Source organism: Manis pentadactyla, chromosome 2 (genome assembly GCF_030020395.1).
Source record: "Manis pentadactyla isolate mManPen7 chromosome 2, mManPen7.hap1, whole genome shotgun sequence".
In the NCBI taxonomy this organism is placed as follows: Eukaryota; Metazoa; Chordata; class Mammalia; order Pholidota; family Manidae; genus Manis; species Manis pentadactyla.
In genome coordinates this window covers 107,490,826-107,506,701 of record NC_080020.1, presented here as the reverse complement: position 1 = coordinate 107,506,701, position 15,876 = coordinate 107,490,826, and the positions used below count along the sequence as shown (strand labels likewise).

At 42.6% G+C, this 15,876-nt stretch overlaps 1 protein-coding gene across 4 annotated transcripts in view; it reads left to right on the top strand.

The window, feature by feature from the left end:
* GHR (growth hormone receptor) overlaps window positions 1–15,876 on the top strand; it is a 251,391-nt gene that overhangs the window by 216,777 nt on the left and 18,738 nt on the right. For all 4 annotated transcript variants that reach the window (XM_036910891.2, XM_036910895.2, XM_036910892.2 and 1 more), the window contains 2 exons: window positions 7,268–7,397; window positions 13,714–13,886. In XM_036910891.2, the coding sequence (XP_036766786.2) occupies window positions 7,268–7,397; window positions 13,714–13,886 (303 nt within the window). The remainder of the gene's footprint in view (window positions 1–7,267; window positions 7,398–13,713; window positions 13,887–15,876) is intronic.

The window sequence follows — 15,876 nt, the reverse complement described above, 5'->3', positions numbered from 1 at the left end:
CTTGACAAACTTTGTTAATGATTCAGAAACCTTAAAATATATTTTAGGTAAACTAATTTCAAGAGTAAGTTTCAGTTACCCAGAAAATGCAGTTTGGTTGATCATCTCATGATCCATGCCAGATACATGAAATGTTATTGACTTTCTTTGGGGGAATTGCAAACTGTAAGGGAAACACCCAGTTTTTCTCTCCTGTGTGTCTCCTTTGCCCACGGAACACTCTTACACTTCTGCTGACCAAATATGTGTGTATTTTACCCCCACCAAGCAGTTCCCTGTCACCAGCTGGATGTCCTATAATCTACCTCAATTCTGACACTATCTACCTGGAAATAGTATCAGACCCACGATTGCCCTCCCAGAAGAATGCCCTCCACTATAAATCCCAATTGTGAGTCCAGGTTACCTGTGCTTCTGACCAATTAGCAATAAATTAGAGGTTCCCACAACCCTTGGGTTCGATTAATTTGCTAGAGCAGCTCACAGAACTCAGGAAAACAGTTTACTTACATTTATTGGCTTAATATAAAAGGATATGATAAAGGATACTAATGAACATCCAGATGGAAGGGATGCACAGGGAAGGTACATGGGGCAGGGCGGGCAGCTTCCATGCCATCTCTGGGCACACCACTCTCCCAGCACCCCATGTGTTCTCCAACACACAAGCTCTCTGAACCCCATACTATTGGCACATTTATGGAGGCTTCATCATGTACGCATGATCAGTCATTAACTCCACTTCCAGCCCTTCTTACCTCTCTGGAGAATGAGGGATGGGGCCGAAAATTCCAAGCTTCTAAAAATGACTTGGTTTTCTGGTAACTAGCTCCAGCAGAGAGTTTCCTCATTAAAAAAACAGGCCTGTCACCCAGGAAAGTACAAGGGTTTCAGGAGCCTGGTGTCAAGAACTTGGGCCAAAGACCAAATATTATGACAAAAGGTGCTCCTTGTGCTCTTGTCACTTAGGACATTATAAGGGTTTCAGGAGTTCTGTGCCAGGAGCCAGGGACAGAGATCAATCCCTATATTTTCTGTTATCTCACAGTGACCAACATTTATATTAATTTTCAATTTTCATAGAGGTAGCTTAGCTTCCGTACACAGTGTTTTTCAAAATGCAAGTGACGACCCATTAGTAAATCAGTTTAACAAGTAGTGAGTGGGCATTGTTTATAAATTGAAGTAGAATACAATAGATCAGAGTTGAATGCAGGCAGTAAGAGTTAGTGTGTTTTGAGACATTTCATTTTTTATACAGTTGACCCTTGAAAAATGTGGGAGTTAAGGGTGCCAAACCCCTGAGCAGTCAAAAACCCATGCATTACTTTTGACCCCCCAAAATAACTTGACACAAGCCTACTGTTGACTAGATACCTTAGTAATATAGTGGAATAACCCATATTTTGTATGTTATCTGCATTATATACTGTACTTTTAAAGTAAGCTAAAGAAAAGAAAACATTTTTTTCAAATTGTCACAAATCTAAGAAAGTTTTCTGGTATATTTATTGAAAGAATATCTGCATATAGTAGACCCACACAGCTCAAACCCATGTTGTATTGCTCAAGGATCAACTGCATGTGTGTGTGTGCATGTATGTGCATGTCTCACTGAAATATGTGCATACTGGATCATGATATAAAAAAATTTCTTCCTGAGGATCACTTTCCACAACTATAAAAACCACAAGTTTTGGTCTGGATGACAGACTATGTGGTAAGACTGCCTGGCTGGAGTCAGGGCTCTGCCACTTAGTGGCTAAGTGATATTAGACAAGTTACCCCACTTCTCTATGCCTCCATTTCCTCATTCACACAGTGGTGAGAGTAACAGTCCCTACTTCATTCTGTAGTTGTAAGAATTAAAGTGGTTAATACATATAACGTGCAAGGCAGTGACCAGCTCATGGTAACCCAAGAAGCCTTAGCTGCTATTATTTTGTCACCCACCTTCCACTCTGTTTTTGAACAGAGGGACTTGAAACAGGTCTGTTGAATGCAGTACTTCTTTCCATCAGGACAGAATTACATATTCACAGCTCCTCTTATCCAACCTTTCAGGATCATGAACGTTCTGTTCCATAATATTGTTTTACCTTAATGTAAAGGCTAAATACACAGATGTTCTTAAATCATTGCTTCATTTAGGCTAATCAGTCACCCAAAGATTTTATGTAAAGCATACATGCAGTTGAAGTCTAAGGAGTAGACTAACCCTGCTAGAATCAACATCCCTTATTTATTATTTGTGGGAGGAATATTACACTTTAACACACTTGGCCTGGGCCAGTGTGCTTGTGCAATCTTCAGGACATATTAAAGCTAGTTCAACTGATAATAAGTATTTCCTCACTTTGGCTTACATTCAGCAATAACCATTCGCTATCCAGATCAGGGTGACTGAGCATCGTGAGACTATTCTTTCCTTCTAAAACTGACCCTTGATTGACTGAATATGCAGATTTCTTAGCAGAACCCAGATGCACCAAACAGGGGCCAAAAGTCATTTGATCCAATGTGCCTCCTGCTTTTCTCTCATGACAATATTTCCTCTTTCATTTTTCATGCACATATAACCACATACTCTGGTTTGGTTTTATAATGTTTTTCATCTTTTAGGATTAACATCATGTTTGAAGTTCATTTATCCTATAAAGTTATTTTCCTTAGTATGTCTTTTCAGGTTTTAATTCCTAATCATATTAAGGACTATTGTTTGCTTCCTTACTGTTTGTCAACTACTGCCCAACTCAAAAGGAAATTCTCAACTGGTTGTTTAGTTACACTTTGGTCAGAGGGAAAGGTTTTTCCCAAAAGTCCCTACCCCAGCACAAGGTATCTAAGTCCCCAGCCTCTGTTCATGGTGGTGACCCATGTCTGGGACTGGTAACAGCAGATGACCCACATGACATTGTGCAGTGGAGTTCTACATGTAAGGGCAGATGGCTGCTGAGTGCCTTCCACAACCAGAAGGTTCTCCCTTCCTTCCGGTCTTCCCTTCCCACATCAGTTGCTCCTCCTCTTCCTTCTCCCCTAACCCCAAACACCAGGCAGACTTTGGGAACTTACATGTGATTTCATTTGGCTTTTGTTTCTGCTTTGTCATGAGCTGAGGACAGGAAAGCATGTCTGGGGAGAGAACCAAAGGTCAGAATGCAAATGCATATATCACCTGCAAGATGTCCTCCCTCAGTGGCCTGTCTGGAAGATCATTACCCTCCAAAGAAAGAACCACTGGGCAGCAAAGGAAGGAGGCAACCTTCAGCCCACCCAGCCATCCTGACCCATAAAATCAGCCACAGTCCCCGTCAAGGTGGGTGTGTTACCACCAGCACAGCCTCCAGCTCCCTCTGACACTGTCCCTCTGTCACTGTAGGCTTGGACACAGTATCATTCTATCGGCTTTTAAAACATGTATTTAGTAAAAGTCTTTTTAAGCTTTATAAATAAAAATGTCACTAGGAAGACCTTTTAAATCATTCTTAAGTCCTATTACAGTTCATAGTCCCTGAGAAGTTTAGGCAGGATTAGCATTTAGGTATGTATTTTGCACATCTATTTAAAAGATCTCTTTGTTCTCTGAGCATTCATTATGAAGCATTATTGTACTTTTCTGAGGGGATAGTTAATATTTGTATCCTTTGCACACCCTCCCAAACTAGGCTCCTAGGAGTTTATGCAAAGTGTCACCCTTGATAGGAAGCTTTGCCAGAACTGATCAGGAACCTAATAAAATGGAAAACTAACTTTTCAGGGCTTACATATAACTTTATTTCTCTAAAGCAGTGGGTCTCACCCTGGACTACACATTGTAAGCATCTGGAGAACTTTTTAAAAATCTCAGTACCCAGGCTGCACCCCAGATAAATTGACTCAAGCCAATTATCTGGGACTAGGCCAAGGCATCAGCATTTTTCAAAGCTCCCCATTTGATTCCAATGTGCAGTCACAGGAAGTGCTGCTCTAGGGTTTGCCAAGTTCCTGACTTCTGAGAGTTGAGTTCAGAGCACATCTGAGTTTGTCATTTTTCTCTTCTGGGAATTTTTGGAGAAGCAAGAGAAAATTATCTAACAAAAAGCTACTGTCTTTTGCAAGTGTGAAGAATTTAGGCTTGAAATCACACAGACCTGTGTTTTAGTCCCATCCCTGCTACCTACAGCAATATAAACATGGACAACTCACTAAATCTCTGCACTCCAGTTGGACCAATTAACGAATAACACAAACATGTAGTTACAAGTCAAAATCCTCATTTTCAAAATGAAGGCTCCAAAGAGAAAAAAATGAAGCCCAAAACTGTAGGACCTTTGAGCATTGCTCAGTGTTAGCATTGACATTTCTTCAGAATGTGGGGCTGCTTGGTTTGGAACACTCATTTCTCTTAGAATTAATGTAGGGCCTCTTGTCAATTGCAATAGTCTTTCCAACGAAGCTGTAAATGGATATTGAACTGTACTGTCTCTGGGTTTAGGCTAAAGAAGATCCCAAGTGAGCAGGAATTATGACTAGCTCAATACATGACTATCTGTGGCTTACCAGTGAGGGCCTACGAGTGTCTAGTAGCCTTTTGTTGCCCTCATAGTGAAGTAAAAAACAAGTTTCTACTAGGATTTTCAGACATAGTCACAGAGATTCTTATTTGAAGGTTAGGCTAGTACCTGTCAGATGTGGAGGACCTCAGCATGACATGAAGGAGCTGGACTTTAGCAATGTTGGCTGTCTTGAGCCAAAGTGTATTAGCTGAAGCAGAAGATGACTGAGGAGATAAGCAGCCAGCTATATTATAGTTCTTGCCTCCAAAAGAGGTACCCACTTTCCTACGCTCACTGTGATACATTCCATTGGCTAATATTTACTAAAATATTTACTATAGTTAGTATTATTCCCTACCCTTCCTGCAAATTAACCCATCAGCTGGGACCTCTGCTTCAGTGTCTCCCAAGGCCATAATCAAGTGTTGGCCAAGTCTGTGGGCTCCTCTGAAGGCTGGACCAGAGGCCTGCTTCCACGCTTACTTACGAGGTCGTTGGCAGGACTCAGTTCTTTGGGCTTGTTGGACTAAGGGCCTCTGCTTCTTGCTGCTTGTCAGCCAGAGGCCATCCTCAGTGCTTTGTCATGTGGGTCTCACCAGCACAGCAGCTTGCTTCAACAAAACCATCAAAAGAGAGACTCCATTAGCAAGACAGAAGTCACTCTTTTGTAACCTACTCACAGCTGTGACATCCCCTCAGTGCTGCCATATTCTGAAGATTAGAAGCCAGTTACAAGGGGAGGAAATACCCAAGTTTGTGAATAACATGGGACAGGGATCACTGGGGCCACTGAGAGGCTGTCTGCTACAGCACTTCATAGCACATAACCAGACATGACAGAAAGAGAGGAGGAGGAGGAGAGAAGACGAGTATAAGGAAAGAAAAAGAAAGGAGGACAGGAGGGCAGGCAATGAAGGCATAAAAAAGAAAAAAAATAGCTTTGCTGCACTACCTCTATATCAGGGTTCCAGGGTGGCTATACACGTCATCACATTAGCACCATAACCATGAACTTCCTGCTTCTCATTTAGAATGAGAAGATAATATGGGGCTTTCTATACATCTGGAGTTAAAAGGAAACAGAATAAGCAAGAATACTGAGTTTAAGCAAGCAAAATGTGTTTCAAATTAATTTTTTTAAGTTTTTTTTTTCCGCAGCTAGCAAAGTTTTTTCCTATTTCAAGTTTTGGGGTTGAGTTTATTATTCTTGCCATTATGTGGTAGGCTTCTTGCCCAGGGGATATAGGAACCTGGATCGCGTTTGCGTCTGGTTCTCTGTTGTCTCAGTGCAAATACCAATGTTACGTTTTGGTTCTGTGCATTGTTATTGATGTGGTGTATGGCATTAAATTGTAAAACTGAAGTTGTAAAGTACCTTGGATCTCATCTATTCCAGCCTCTCTATTGTGGGAACTGAAGCCCAAATGGCTTGGAAAGATCAAGGCCAAATAGTATCAGAGGCAGGACTAGAATCCAAGTCTCTTCATTTGTAATCCAGTGCATTTCCTCCTCTTACCTTCTAGGCAGAATAGTCAGAATATATTATACTGTCTTCAGACCTGCAGACACTAGAATTGTTGTGGTTCAAGTATGTCTTATTCATTACTGATTTTCTGGAAGGATCTAAAAATAGCATTTGCAGTGCTTCGGCTAATAGAAAAGGAAACTTTTCCAGGTAGGTACTCTACTATATAGGAGGTGCTTGCCTAACAAAACACACACCTTTCTCACTGTATTTGTTTCTAATAGATCATGCAGGCCCCTACACTTCAGTCCTCCAACATGCTGACCACCTAGAGAGAGCTGACCACCTGCCTGGCACCAAAGCAGATCCTATCCATGCCCCAAACTCTTGTGAATCTCTTCATTTATACAGGAAAAGGCATATTTCTTACAAGAGGTTGGCTATGGAATTTTATTAAGGAAAAAATTCTACCACCCCCAACATGGGCTGCCAGGGCAAGGGACCTACCTGCAAGACAGAATTTCTCAAGATTCATTTGCTTGTGGCCAGAGTATTCAGGGCAGCAGGTGTTCTAAAACAAAGACACATTTCCCAAGCCTGAGCTTCTTTGCTGCATTAACATGGGTATTAGTGGACGGAGGATGGGGTCCCCATTTCCAAGCCCCTTCAGGTGCCTGCCAGGCTTCTCCAAAGTCAGGCATGGCCCCTAAGCCCAAGTGCAGGTGCCACCTAGAAGTTCATGGGCATGAACATCTTCAGGGCAACCTTGAAGCAGTGGGTGGGGGGGGCTGGTGTGTAAACACCCAGGCCTCCCATTCTTGTCTAGGACACTGGGAACACACTCTACAGCTTCTCAAGGGCCCCCTGGGGACTTGGGCCCCAGTTGGCCACTACGGTAACCAACTGAATAACACACACTTTATTAGATGTTCCCCCTCCATTCCCACCCTCTCTTCCTCTCCCTCCTAGTTCCTGGGGTCACCTTCTAAATAAACTCTCTGTTCCCAAATCCACCAAATCCATGTCTCTAGCTCTGGTTTCTTAAACAGGCCCTAAAAAATACTGTTTGAAATAAAGACAAAATGGTTTGTCCCTGGAATTGAGGGCTGACAGAGAAATAACGGGCATACAACAAGCTCTGAAACTCTGAACCAGGAAAACAGCGTCTCTAGAAGATGTGGTTCTTTGCCGCCTTACATACGTGTTTCATTAGGACTGCACATTTCCCTCCCGGTTTCATGCCTTGCCTTTTGTTTTTATTCTGCAGATTCTTCTGGGAAGCCAAAATTCACCAAGTGCCGTTCACCTGAACTAGAAACTTTTTCATGCCACTGGACAGATGGGCTTCATCACTGTTTAAAGAGCCCGGGATCCATACAGCTGTTCTATATTAGAAGGTACCACCTTCATGCTTTTCTGACTTTTCTCTCCAAGGATTCTCTGAGTAAAGTACAATGAGTTGCATGCAGTGACAGGCATGGAAATGATTTATTTTGATTACTTGAATTTATTCATTTATTCAAAAAATATTAATTAAACCCTTACTGTGTGTTTGGTACTATATTGGCACTGGAGATACAGCAGTGATTACAAAAAAGATAAAGTCCCTGATCTCATGGAGCTTTGTTTCCAGTGGGGGAAGACAGACAATAAAAAAAAATTTTTTTAATGTCAGCTGGCGATATGGGTTATTAAGAAAAGTAAAGCCAGAAAGAGGATAGTGTCAGCACTATGTGGAAATACATGTGTGAGTGTGAGCATGTATGAGGGTGTGTAAAGGTATGATGAGTGAGTACCTGAATGTGTGCGTGTAAGAGTGTATATAAGTGGGTATGTGTAAGATGTGGGTGAGTATGTGCATGTAGAGCTTGGGTGGTATTTTAGATGAGGTCATAGGAGTCCTCTCTAATGTGGTACGCTGTAGCAGAGACATAAATGAAGTGAGAGAGGCTGCAGGGGAAGAGCTGTCCAAGTAGAGGAAATTGCAACTGCAAAGGCCCTGAGGCTGACTTGGCACATTGGAGGAAAACAGGAGGCCAGCACGGATGATGCCGTGCGGGAGATGGGGAGAGGGATATGAGCCAGGGCCAGACTGTGCCAAGCCGTGTAGGCCATGCAGGGCTCTGAAATTTATCTGCAGTGGGAAGCCAGAGGGGTTTTAGAAAAGATGTATGTTTTAAAAGATTCAGTTTGGTCTCTATGTAGAAAATAGACTATGTTCTTGTTAAATTCGTATATTCAATAAGAGACTGTAATACTTTTCTATTCCTTTTGTACCAATGGTCCTATGAAGTAACAGAGGAAGAGTGAAACAAAGATCTCTCAATCTAATCACCACCCAAGTAGTGTATTTCTGAATCCTCACCTGGGATTATTTTCATTTCTGTTCACTCTTATGTTACACCTTTTTGCTTTTTAAAATTTTAGGTTCAAACACTCTGTCATTTCCTCTTTTCCACGCAACCCAAGGAAGGATAAACCAAGATTCAAGGTTAGCGGGACCCTTTGCCCCAGGCTGGTGGTGCTCATCAGTCTGAGGATGATGCGCTCCACCTGACAGAGGCGGGAAAGGGAAGGAAGCCCCAGGGGGAACAGTTAAGGACATGGGCTCAGAGCCAACAAACTCACCTCTCAGACTGGCTCACCAAGAATTCCAGGCAAATGAGTATGTCCACAACTCAGTCGCCTCATTTGCCAAACAGACATAATAGACTTTGCCTCCTGCTTCTCATGAGGACTCTGTTAGAAACACTCAGTGCTGTGCTTGGCACATAGTCTGTACTCAAGAAATGGTAGCTGCTATTCTTCTGTTGGTGATGTTGTAATTTAAAACAATAATGATACAGAAATCCAATTCCTGGGCCAAAAAAAAAGATTTTTGATTCTTTAATGTTTGTGATAATTGATTTGCTGTAAGACCATTTTTAAGGCATAACTTGGTGCTCAATTTATAAATCAAGGTTTTGAGTTAGCAACCAGTACTTGCCTTACCTACCTCCCAGGGCAAGAAAGGTCTCTTGACTATACCCCAAAGGGCATGCACAGATGGCATGTTTGGGTACCAAATGCACATTCTTTTCCCCTAGGGCTGGCACTGCAGAGAAATAGGGGCCAGTAAACAAAGTCAATTTGTATAAATATATTTGGACAGGAAGCTAATATGTTTGGTAATACTTTTGAATATCCATTGAATTGAATGACTGTTAAATGAAGAGAGATTTAGTAGGTTCACTTTTCATGCTTCTGCTTCAGCAATTTAGAGAGCCAGCTTGAGCAAAACAAAGGAAGTTATTTGAAATAGCAGAGTCAGGCTCATTTGAGGAAAGGGGATTTTCACCATATGAATATTCACCCAATTTGAATCTGAGCAAAAGATCAATATGAAGGTGTGAAGCCTCCATGAATATAAATGTGTTCAGACCCTCATGCACTGCCTCCAGGCCTCCTCTGCACACCCCAGGCCTTTCAGCATCCCCTAGTCCAAGCCAGGCTCTGTGCTGACAGAGAGGCCACTGAGTGTGGCCAGGAGGAGAGAAAATCTTGGCACATCCAAAAGGATGTTATTAGTTTTGCCCTCATGGAATTTGGGATCCCAGGAGAAACAAAAAGTCACATCATCAAACCCCCTAAGTGTAAGTTCACAACTAGTGCCAATCCAGACTTGCAAAATCAGTGTTTTGTGTTTTCTCTATAAAAATATAATTATTTTGAGTATCTTAACCAAAATAGTATACGCACCCAGCCCAGTTTATCAGGTAAGGCTAGAATCAAAGGGCTATGGTCACAGGCCTAGCCCACCCCTGCCACTGTTCAAATGTGTGAGACTCTGAATTACCCACTCACACAAAGAGCACAAGACCATTGCACCTTCTGACTCGATTCGTTGTCTCTTAGAACTCAGTTCCCAGGCCAGGAACCCCCATCCCTGACACACAGTTAAAACTGACAGGATTCCATCCAGATCCAGAGCTGCAGAGGCAGGAAAGAGCAGAGAAGGGGCCATGCTCTGGGCTTTCAGCTCACTGGCCTGGCCTCAGTGAATAAAGAATCAGGGAACTAAACATTGAGCTGTCAACAGGACAGGCCCAGAGGCTGCCACAAGCTTGGCTGGCTCTGCGGCCAGCCAGGTGAGCCGGCAGGAGAGGCAGCGCTTCAGAACGGTCTCTGCCAACCTATATGATGGAATTGTGCCCGATTTAGCCTCTGAGCTGGGAGGGGACTCAGCATGAATACAAATCCAGGCACCACAAAAGGACGCTCTGAGGAATGGTCGGAGATGGTCTGCTCTCACTGCTTGCCTGCAAATGCCTCATTCTCAGAGAAAGTAGGCACGTAAAGACCCAGTCCCTAAGGCTGTATCCACCCACCTCTGTCTTCTCCCCACAGCCCCCTCAACAAATTATCCTGACCTCTTAAGAGAAAGTTTATTTTCCATGCAGGATTGTGGGGGGAGTTAAAAGGGACAGAGAGCACTGCTTTTCTTTTTTCTGAGTTTAAAACACATGGTCTGTATGTAAGGAAAACAGAACATAAATGGTGTTGAATTATTATGCTTTCTCTTCCAATTGGTTATTGGGAAGCATTTCTTTCTTTATTCTAATTTTTATTGATAGTCTCTTTCTACAGTTCTCTTATTTCAAAGACAGACTGGGAGCACACCTGCTTAACTCTTGGGAGTGAGACAGGGAGGGAGTAGCTTCCATTCTTTGGCTTTGGTCACCCGTGTAGAAATTCAGCCTAGTGAAGGCAGGCAATGGCATATCGGCTTGGTGAGTCCCCTTGGTTTTTTGTTTAAATTTAATAGTTTAAAAATAAGTTCTAAATATTTGTTTAAAATCAAAATCAACTTTGGTTAATAAGGGAAGCAACTGGAAGTTGTGTTTTGAACTAGCTATTCCTGATCCATCATGCTTGAGATCAGTACTTAAGTTGTTTGTTCTGTGGAGCTAATGGATTTGGGATCATCTAAACAGGGTTTCTCGTACAGTCCCTCTGAGGACCAGGGTGCTGACATGTCAAAGTTGAGAAACTGTGTGAAACACACAGAGCTAACCTCCCTATATAACAAATCCAGACCTGCTGAGCTCTGTTCTACACCTTTAAAACTTTAATACCAACTTTAATACTATCAGTTATGCTAAATACATTTGATATCTCCTCTACTATTATATAAAAGCCCCATTTCCTGGGCAATCTTGTTGAGCTTTCTCTTTAATGCACTCTTACTTAGTTTGAAACTCAACATAAAATAAACCTTACTATTGTTCAGTGACCCACATATCCCTAATTTTTTAATCATTTTCCTGCTACCCTAAATACACACACACATGCACATGCACACACAATTTGTCCTTTCCTCTACCCTCTTCCCACTTCCTTTTCCCATCAGGGATGAATCTCCCTCTCATCCAAGGGTCTGCAACCTTTAAGACTCTCAACCAGAATGTAAGCAACAGTTTGCTGTCCATGATAATCCCCAGTTCTTTCCAACAGCTGATGAGCAGCTGCCTCAAGAACCCCCTGATACAACATAAGTTTCCTTCTAGTGCCAAAAGGCGAGCCTGAGAAACAGCTGTAAAGAAGGAAATGTGTGCTTCTCCCAACTCCTCACCCCTTCGTCCCAGGCCTGCCTTCCACCCCACCCCTGGGGTCCTTGCCGCTAGCTGCTCCCCAGCACCATTCCCTGGGGGGCTGCTCGCAGACCTCCACAGTCTGGCCCCTGCACCTCAGCCCACAAAAGGTCGTCCCTTCCTTTCTCTCCCTCAGCCACAGATTACCTGGCTTTATGTCTCCTTGACTTATGAACCCTCTTCTCAGCTCATAGCCTAGTGAACAGTAAGTGAATAATAAATTACCCCACCCAGTAGCAATTCTAATTAAGGAAGTTTTTCCCTTTAGTCCCAGACATGCCTTCCCCTCCGTGTCTCTGACCACTCTGTTCCCTCTCTGCCTCCCCTGTTGCTGTCTATTAAACATTTACCATCCTTCCAGATTGCTGAACACACTACCTCTGCCTTGAAGCCATCCATGAGCAGCCAGAGCCGTCAGCCCTCTCCTGAACTCACAGGGAGCCCAGGGAGCCCCCTCTGTGAGCATGCATCCACTCTGCTTTGTAATACGGATTTCAGTCATCCCGCCAAGGCAGGAGGAATTCCTCAGCCACACGGGAATCCCCCATAATGCCCATTCCAGTTCTGTGTATAATTAGTGCTTATTAAATGTCAGTGGAATGAATATAAGAGACCAAAAAAGTACTCAGATGGCAATTTCTAAGTCTTCCTCTAGCCTAAAGGTAGGGACCAAATCTTACTAACCATTATATCCACACAAGGCTAGTTCCAGATGTAATGCTTAAGTAAGTGCTTGTATAACAGTAATAATAATAATAATAACAACAACAATAATAATAAAAGGATCCAAAGATGGTTTGCTGAATTTATTCAGTCAGGCAGACAGATGGGATTTGGAGAGCTGTGTCACATTCTAGCACATGTTTGTTCTCTTCCTGCTGGGGTGGGCTTGAGTCTAAGCTATCTTTTGATTGCTCTGCATTTTTGTTCAGGTCCCTGTGGCAGCTGACTAGGGAATTTCCTATCCCCAAACTCTGACTTCCTTCCACAGCGAGCTTCCTGCTATCTCTTTTCCATTTAACGCACATCCTGCTGTTCTTTTGAGTTATCTCAGTAAACAGTGCTTTTGTAGGGTGGGATGGAGGTGAATAAGTCTATGGTGGATTGTAAATATGATGTAGCTTTTCTGATTTCTTCAGTGTTTACATGTTCATCTAGCATCCATGGTTTGTTTTTATCTGATCCAAGATAACTGGAAAAGATGAACTTGTTCTTTGTAGAGAAACAAAAAAGAGGACTGATAACCACATTGATTTAATTCAGCCCTTTTTTTGATATTATAATCATAATTTTTTGATATTATAATTATACTCCATTACTATTTTTCAAAATGGAGAAGAAAAATGTTTTCTGGTTGGGGAAAATTTTTTGATTTCCAGGTTCATGCCTTTTGTCTCTTTCAAGAATGGGAGGGAAAGACCAGGATTCCCCTCTTTCATTAATGCCACCTGTATGTCCAGTGTGTTTGAAATATTCTAATGGCTCTTCATGTAATTAAGGGAACAACCAGGAGTATGGGAAGGGTCCAAGGCATAGGAGAGCCTTCAACAGATGGTACAGGAGTGGTTCAGAGTAGCGGTTTTGAGGCTTTTCTACCTCAAAGCCACCCACATCTCAGCAACACTCAGCCTGGAGACGGCTCTCGGTATGCCTCCTCCATTTCTTCCACCAGGAGCTAGGGAAATGCACAGGTCCAAAGATTCACTGTTACCTGGGAATCGTTACAGTTTTGGAGTTGACTCTCTGCAATGTTTTATTAAAAGAACATTTTTAAGCCTCCAGAAGCCTCAGAACCCCCAACTGTAGAATGGGGATAATAAAGTACTACCAATAAATCACTTAATTTAGGAGGTGGCATGTCGTATGCAGTCAGTCAACACTTACTTTTACTATAGCCTCCTATTGGTCCACAGGCAATGATGTCCACAGATATGACACTTCTTAGAACTGGCACCGCTTAAATACTTGCTCATGAAATATTTGTGTTCCAATTTATTGAGTCTGACTGTCAAGCACCTCTCTCTGGCTTAAGCTATGGCATGGGTTTTAGAATGATTCATCCTTTTTTTCCCTTCCATTTCAGGAACACTCAAGAATGGACTCAAGAATGGAAAGAATGCCCCGATTATGTCTCTGCTGGAGAAAACAGCTGTTACTTTAATTCATCTTATACCTCCATTTGGATCCCCTACTGTATCAAGCTAACTAGCAATGGTGATACGGTGGATCAAAAGTGTTTCTCTGTTGAGGAAATAGGTAAATCACAGGTTTGTGTTGTATTTGACGTGGCTTTAGATCACATAAGCAGGGAAGCCTGCAACATCCAAGTGTATCTGAGTCGGAACCTTGTCACTGTACTGTGTAGCTGGATGGAGGTCTACTTTACAGGGCAGAGATCAGCTGGTGAACAAGAAGCAAAGGGCAGGTGAACTTAAGTTGGCTTTAACATGAACAACCTGGCAGGAAATGTTGTAAATAAAAGAATGGGAGCCTTGTGGAGTCTTGTGGAGTCTTTAAAACCAGATTGTGTTCTTTTGTACCACTGGAAGGAACAAACTCCATTTATCAATTTACTCCTAAGATTCCTTCTTTCTTAATTATTTGATATGATTATTCTGTACAGCTCTACTGAAATATATTGCCCTTTGCACTCTCTCATTGCTGTAATAAAAGCCTAGATTTCCTTTAACTCAAGGCACAATAATGTTGGAATTTTATATTTACAAAATAGCCCCAAATCAGTTTAAAGACATATTTATAAGATCTCAAGACAAACACTGGAGATAATTAGCTCAATGAACTAAGTGAAAGATCCAGATTATCCCTTCCTCATCATGTGGACACAAGGGAAGGAAAATAAAACAACTATAATTATAATACTCAGGTTTATACTGTAACAGTGTAAACAGCAGAACAGACTCAAAGAAGGACTTGGAGTAGCTGACAATGGTGCCTCAAAATCTGCCCACAAAAGCTAATTTGTTGCTTTTCGAGTTCCTTGTGTTGTTTTTGTATGCTTATATGTGGTTTCCCAGGCATCAGTGGACTGGAAGAGACTAAGAGAATGTGGCTAGAAGCTGCAGATAGAAACAAGTAAATCTCATAGCCTGACTTTCAGGGAGAAGATTGAGAAAATTGTAACAAGCAACACAGAGAACTCAGTGACATAGTTTGGAAAGACTACTGAGTAATGTCCTAATAACAGTAGGTGCCATGTGTGTTGAGTGGCTAAGAGGTTAGTAGAAGAACACTGAGTCAAGACCCACGTTCTAGCCCCATCCCGGCCAACAGCTGGCCCCATTCATTTACCTGGATGCCTTTCACCGAGGAACTGTCACGTGCTGGGCATTGTGCTGTGTGGAGGCTACAGTATGAGTGATATATGGTCAAGGAGGAGAGTCAGGTGTGTCAACAAATAACCACAACACAGTGCCTGAGCACCTGCAGTGTGCAGAATGATAGGCAGCCAAGGTGGTGGCCAAAGGCACAAATGACTGGCTGGGCCTCAGGGATGAGGAAGGGCCACACAGAGACGAAAACAGTTCAGTTACTTTTCACCCATCAGTGGGAGCGGCCAAGTATACAAGATGGACTGTGTCTTCCAATAACTACTAAGTTCCAAAAGTGACAAACAGCACAGAATGTGCAAGGACTCGGGAGCAGTTAGGCAGGCTTGACTAGTCGGCCAGAGAGGTCACCAGTGGAATTGTGTACCCCACAAAGGAACGCAGACCTTATCTTACTGCCAAGAGGTTCATTTGAGAATATTTAAGCAGGGAAATGACCTGAGGATAGTAACAGCTAATACAGAGTCCTTACCATGGGTCAGGGGTAATAACATGTAAGATGGTTATATTATAATCCCCATTTTACAGATGATGAAGCTGAGAGTAGGTAATTAAACTAGCTTAAACCTGAACAGAGCTGAGAATGGAACTTAGGGAGCTTAGCTCCAGAGTCCATGCTCTTAATGTCAAAGTCATACAGCAGCACCTGTTACATCACTATGTCTCTGGGAGATTCCTCCTGCTGCAGTGTGCAGGGTAGATTGGAGTAGCACAGACCAGAGATAGAGGGACTAGAAAATTCTGTGACGATGACAGGCAGAGTGATAACAGTAGCAGGAAGGGAGCTGTCAGTGAGCAATGACAGAGAACTGAGGTGACCATAACAGATTATAAGATGACAGGCACAAGCTCAGCTTCCTTGTGTACTTTGTGTGTATTCCACCACCACCTCCCATGGC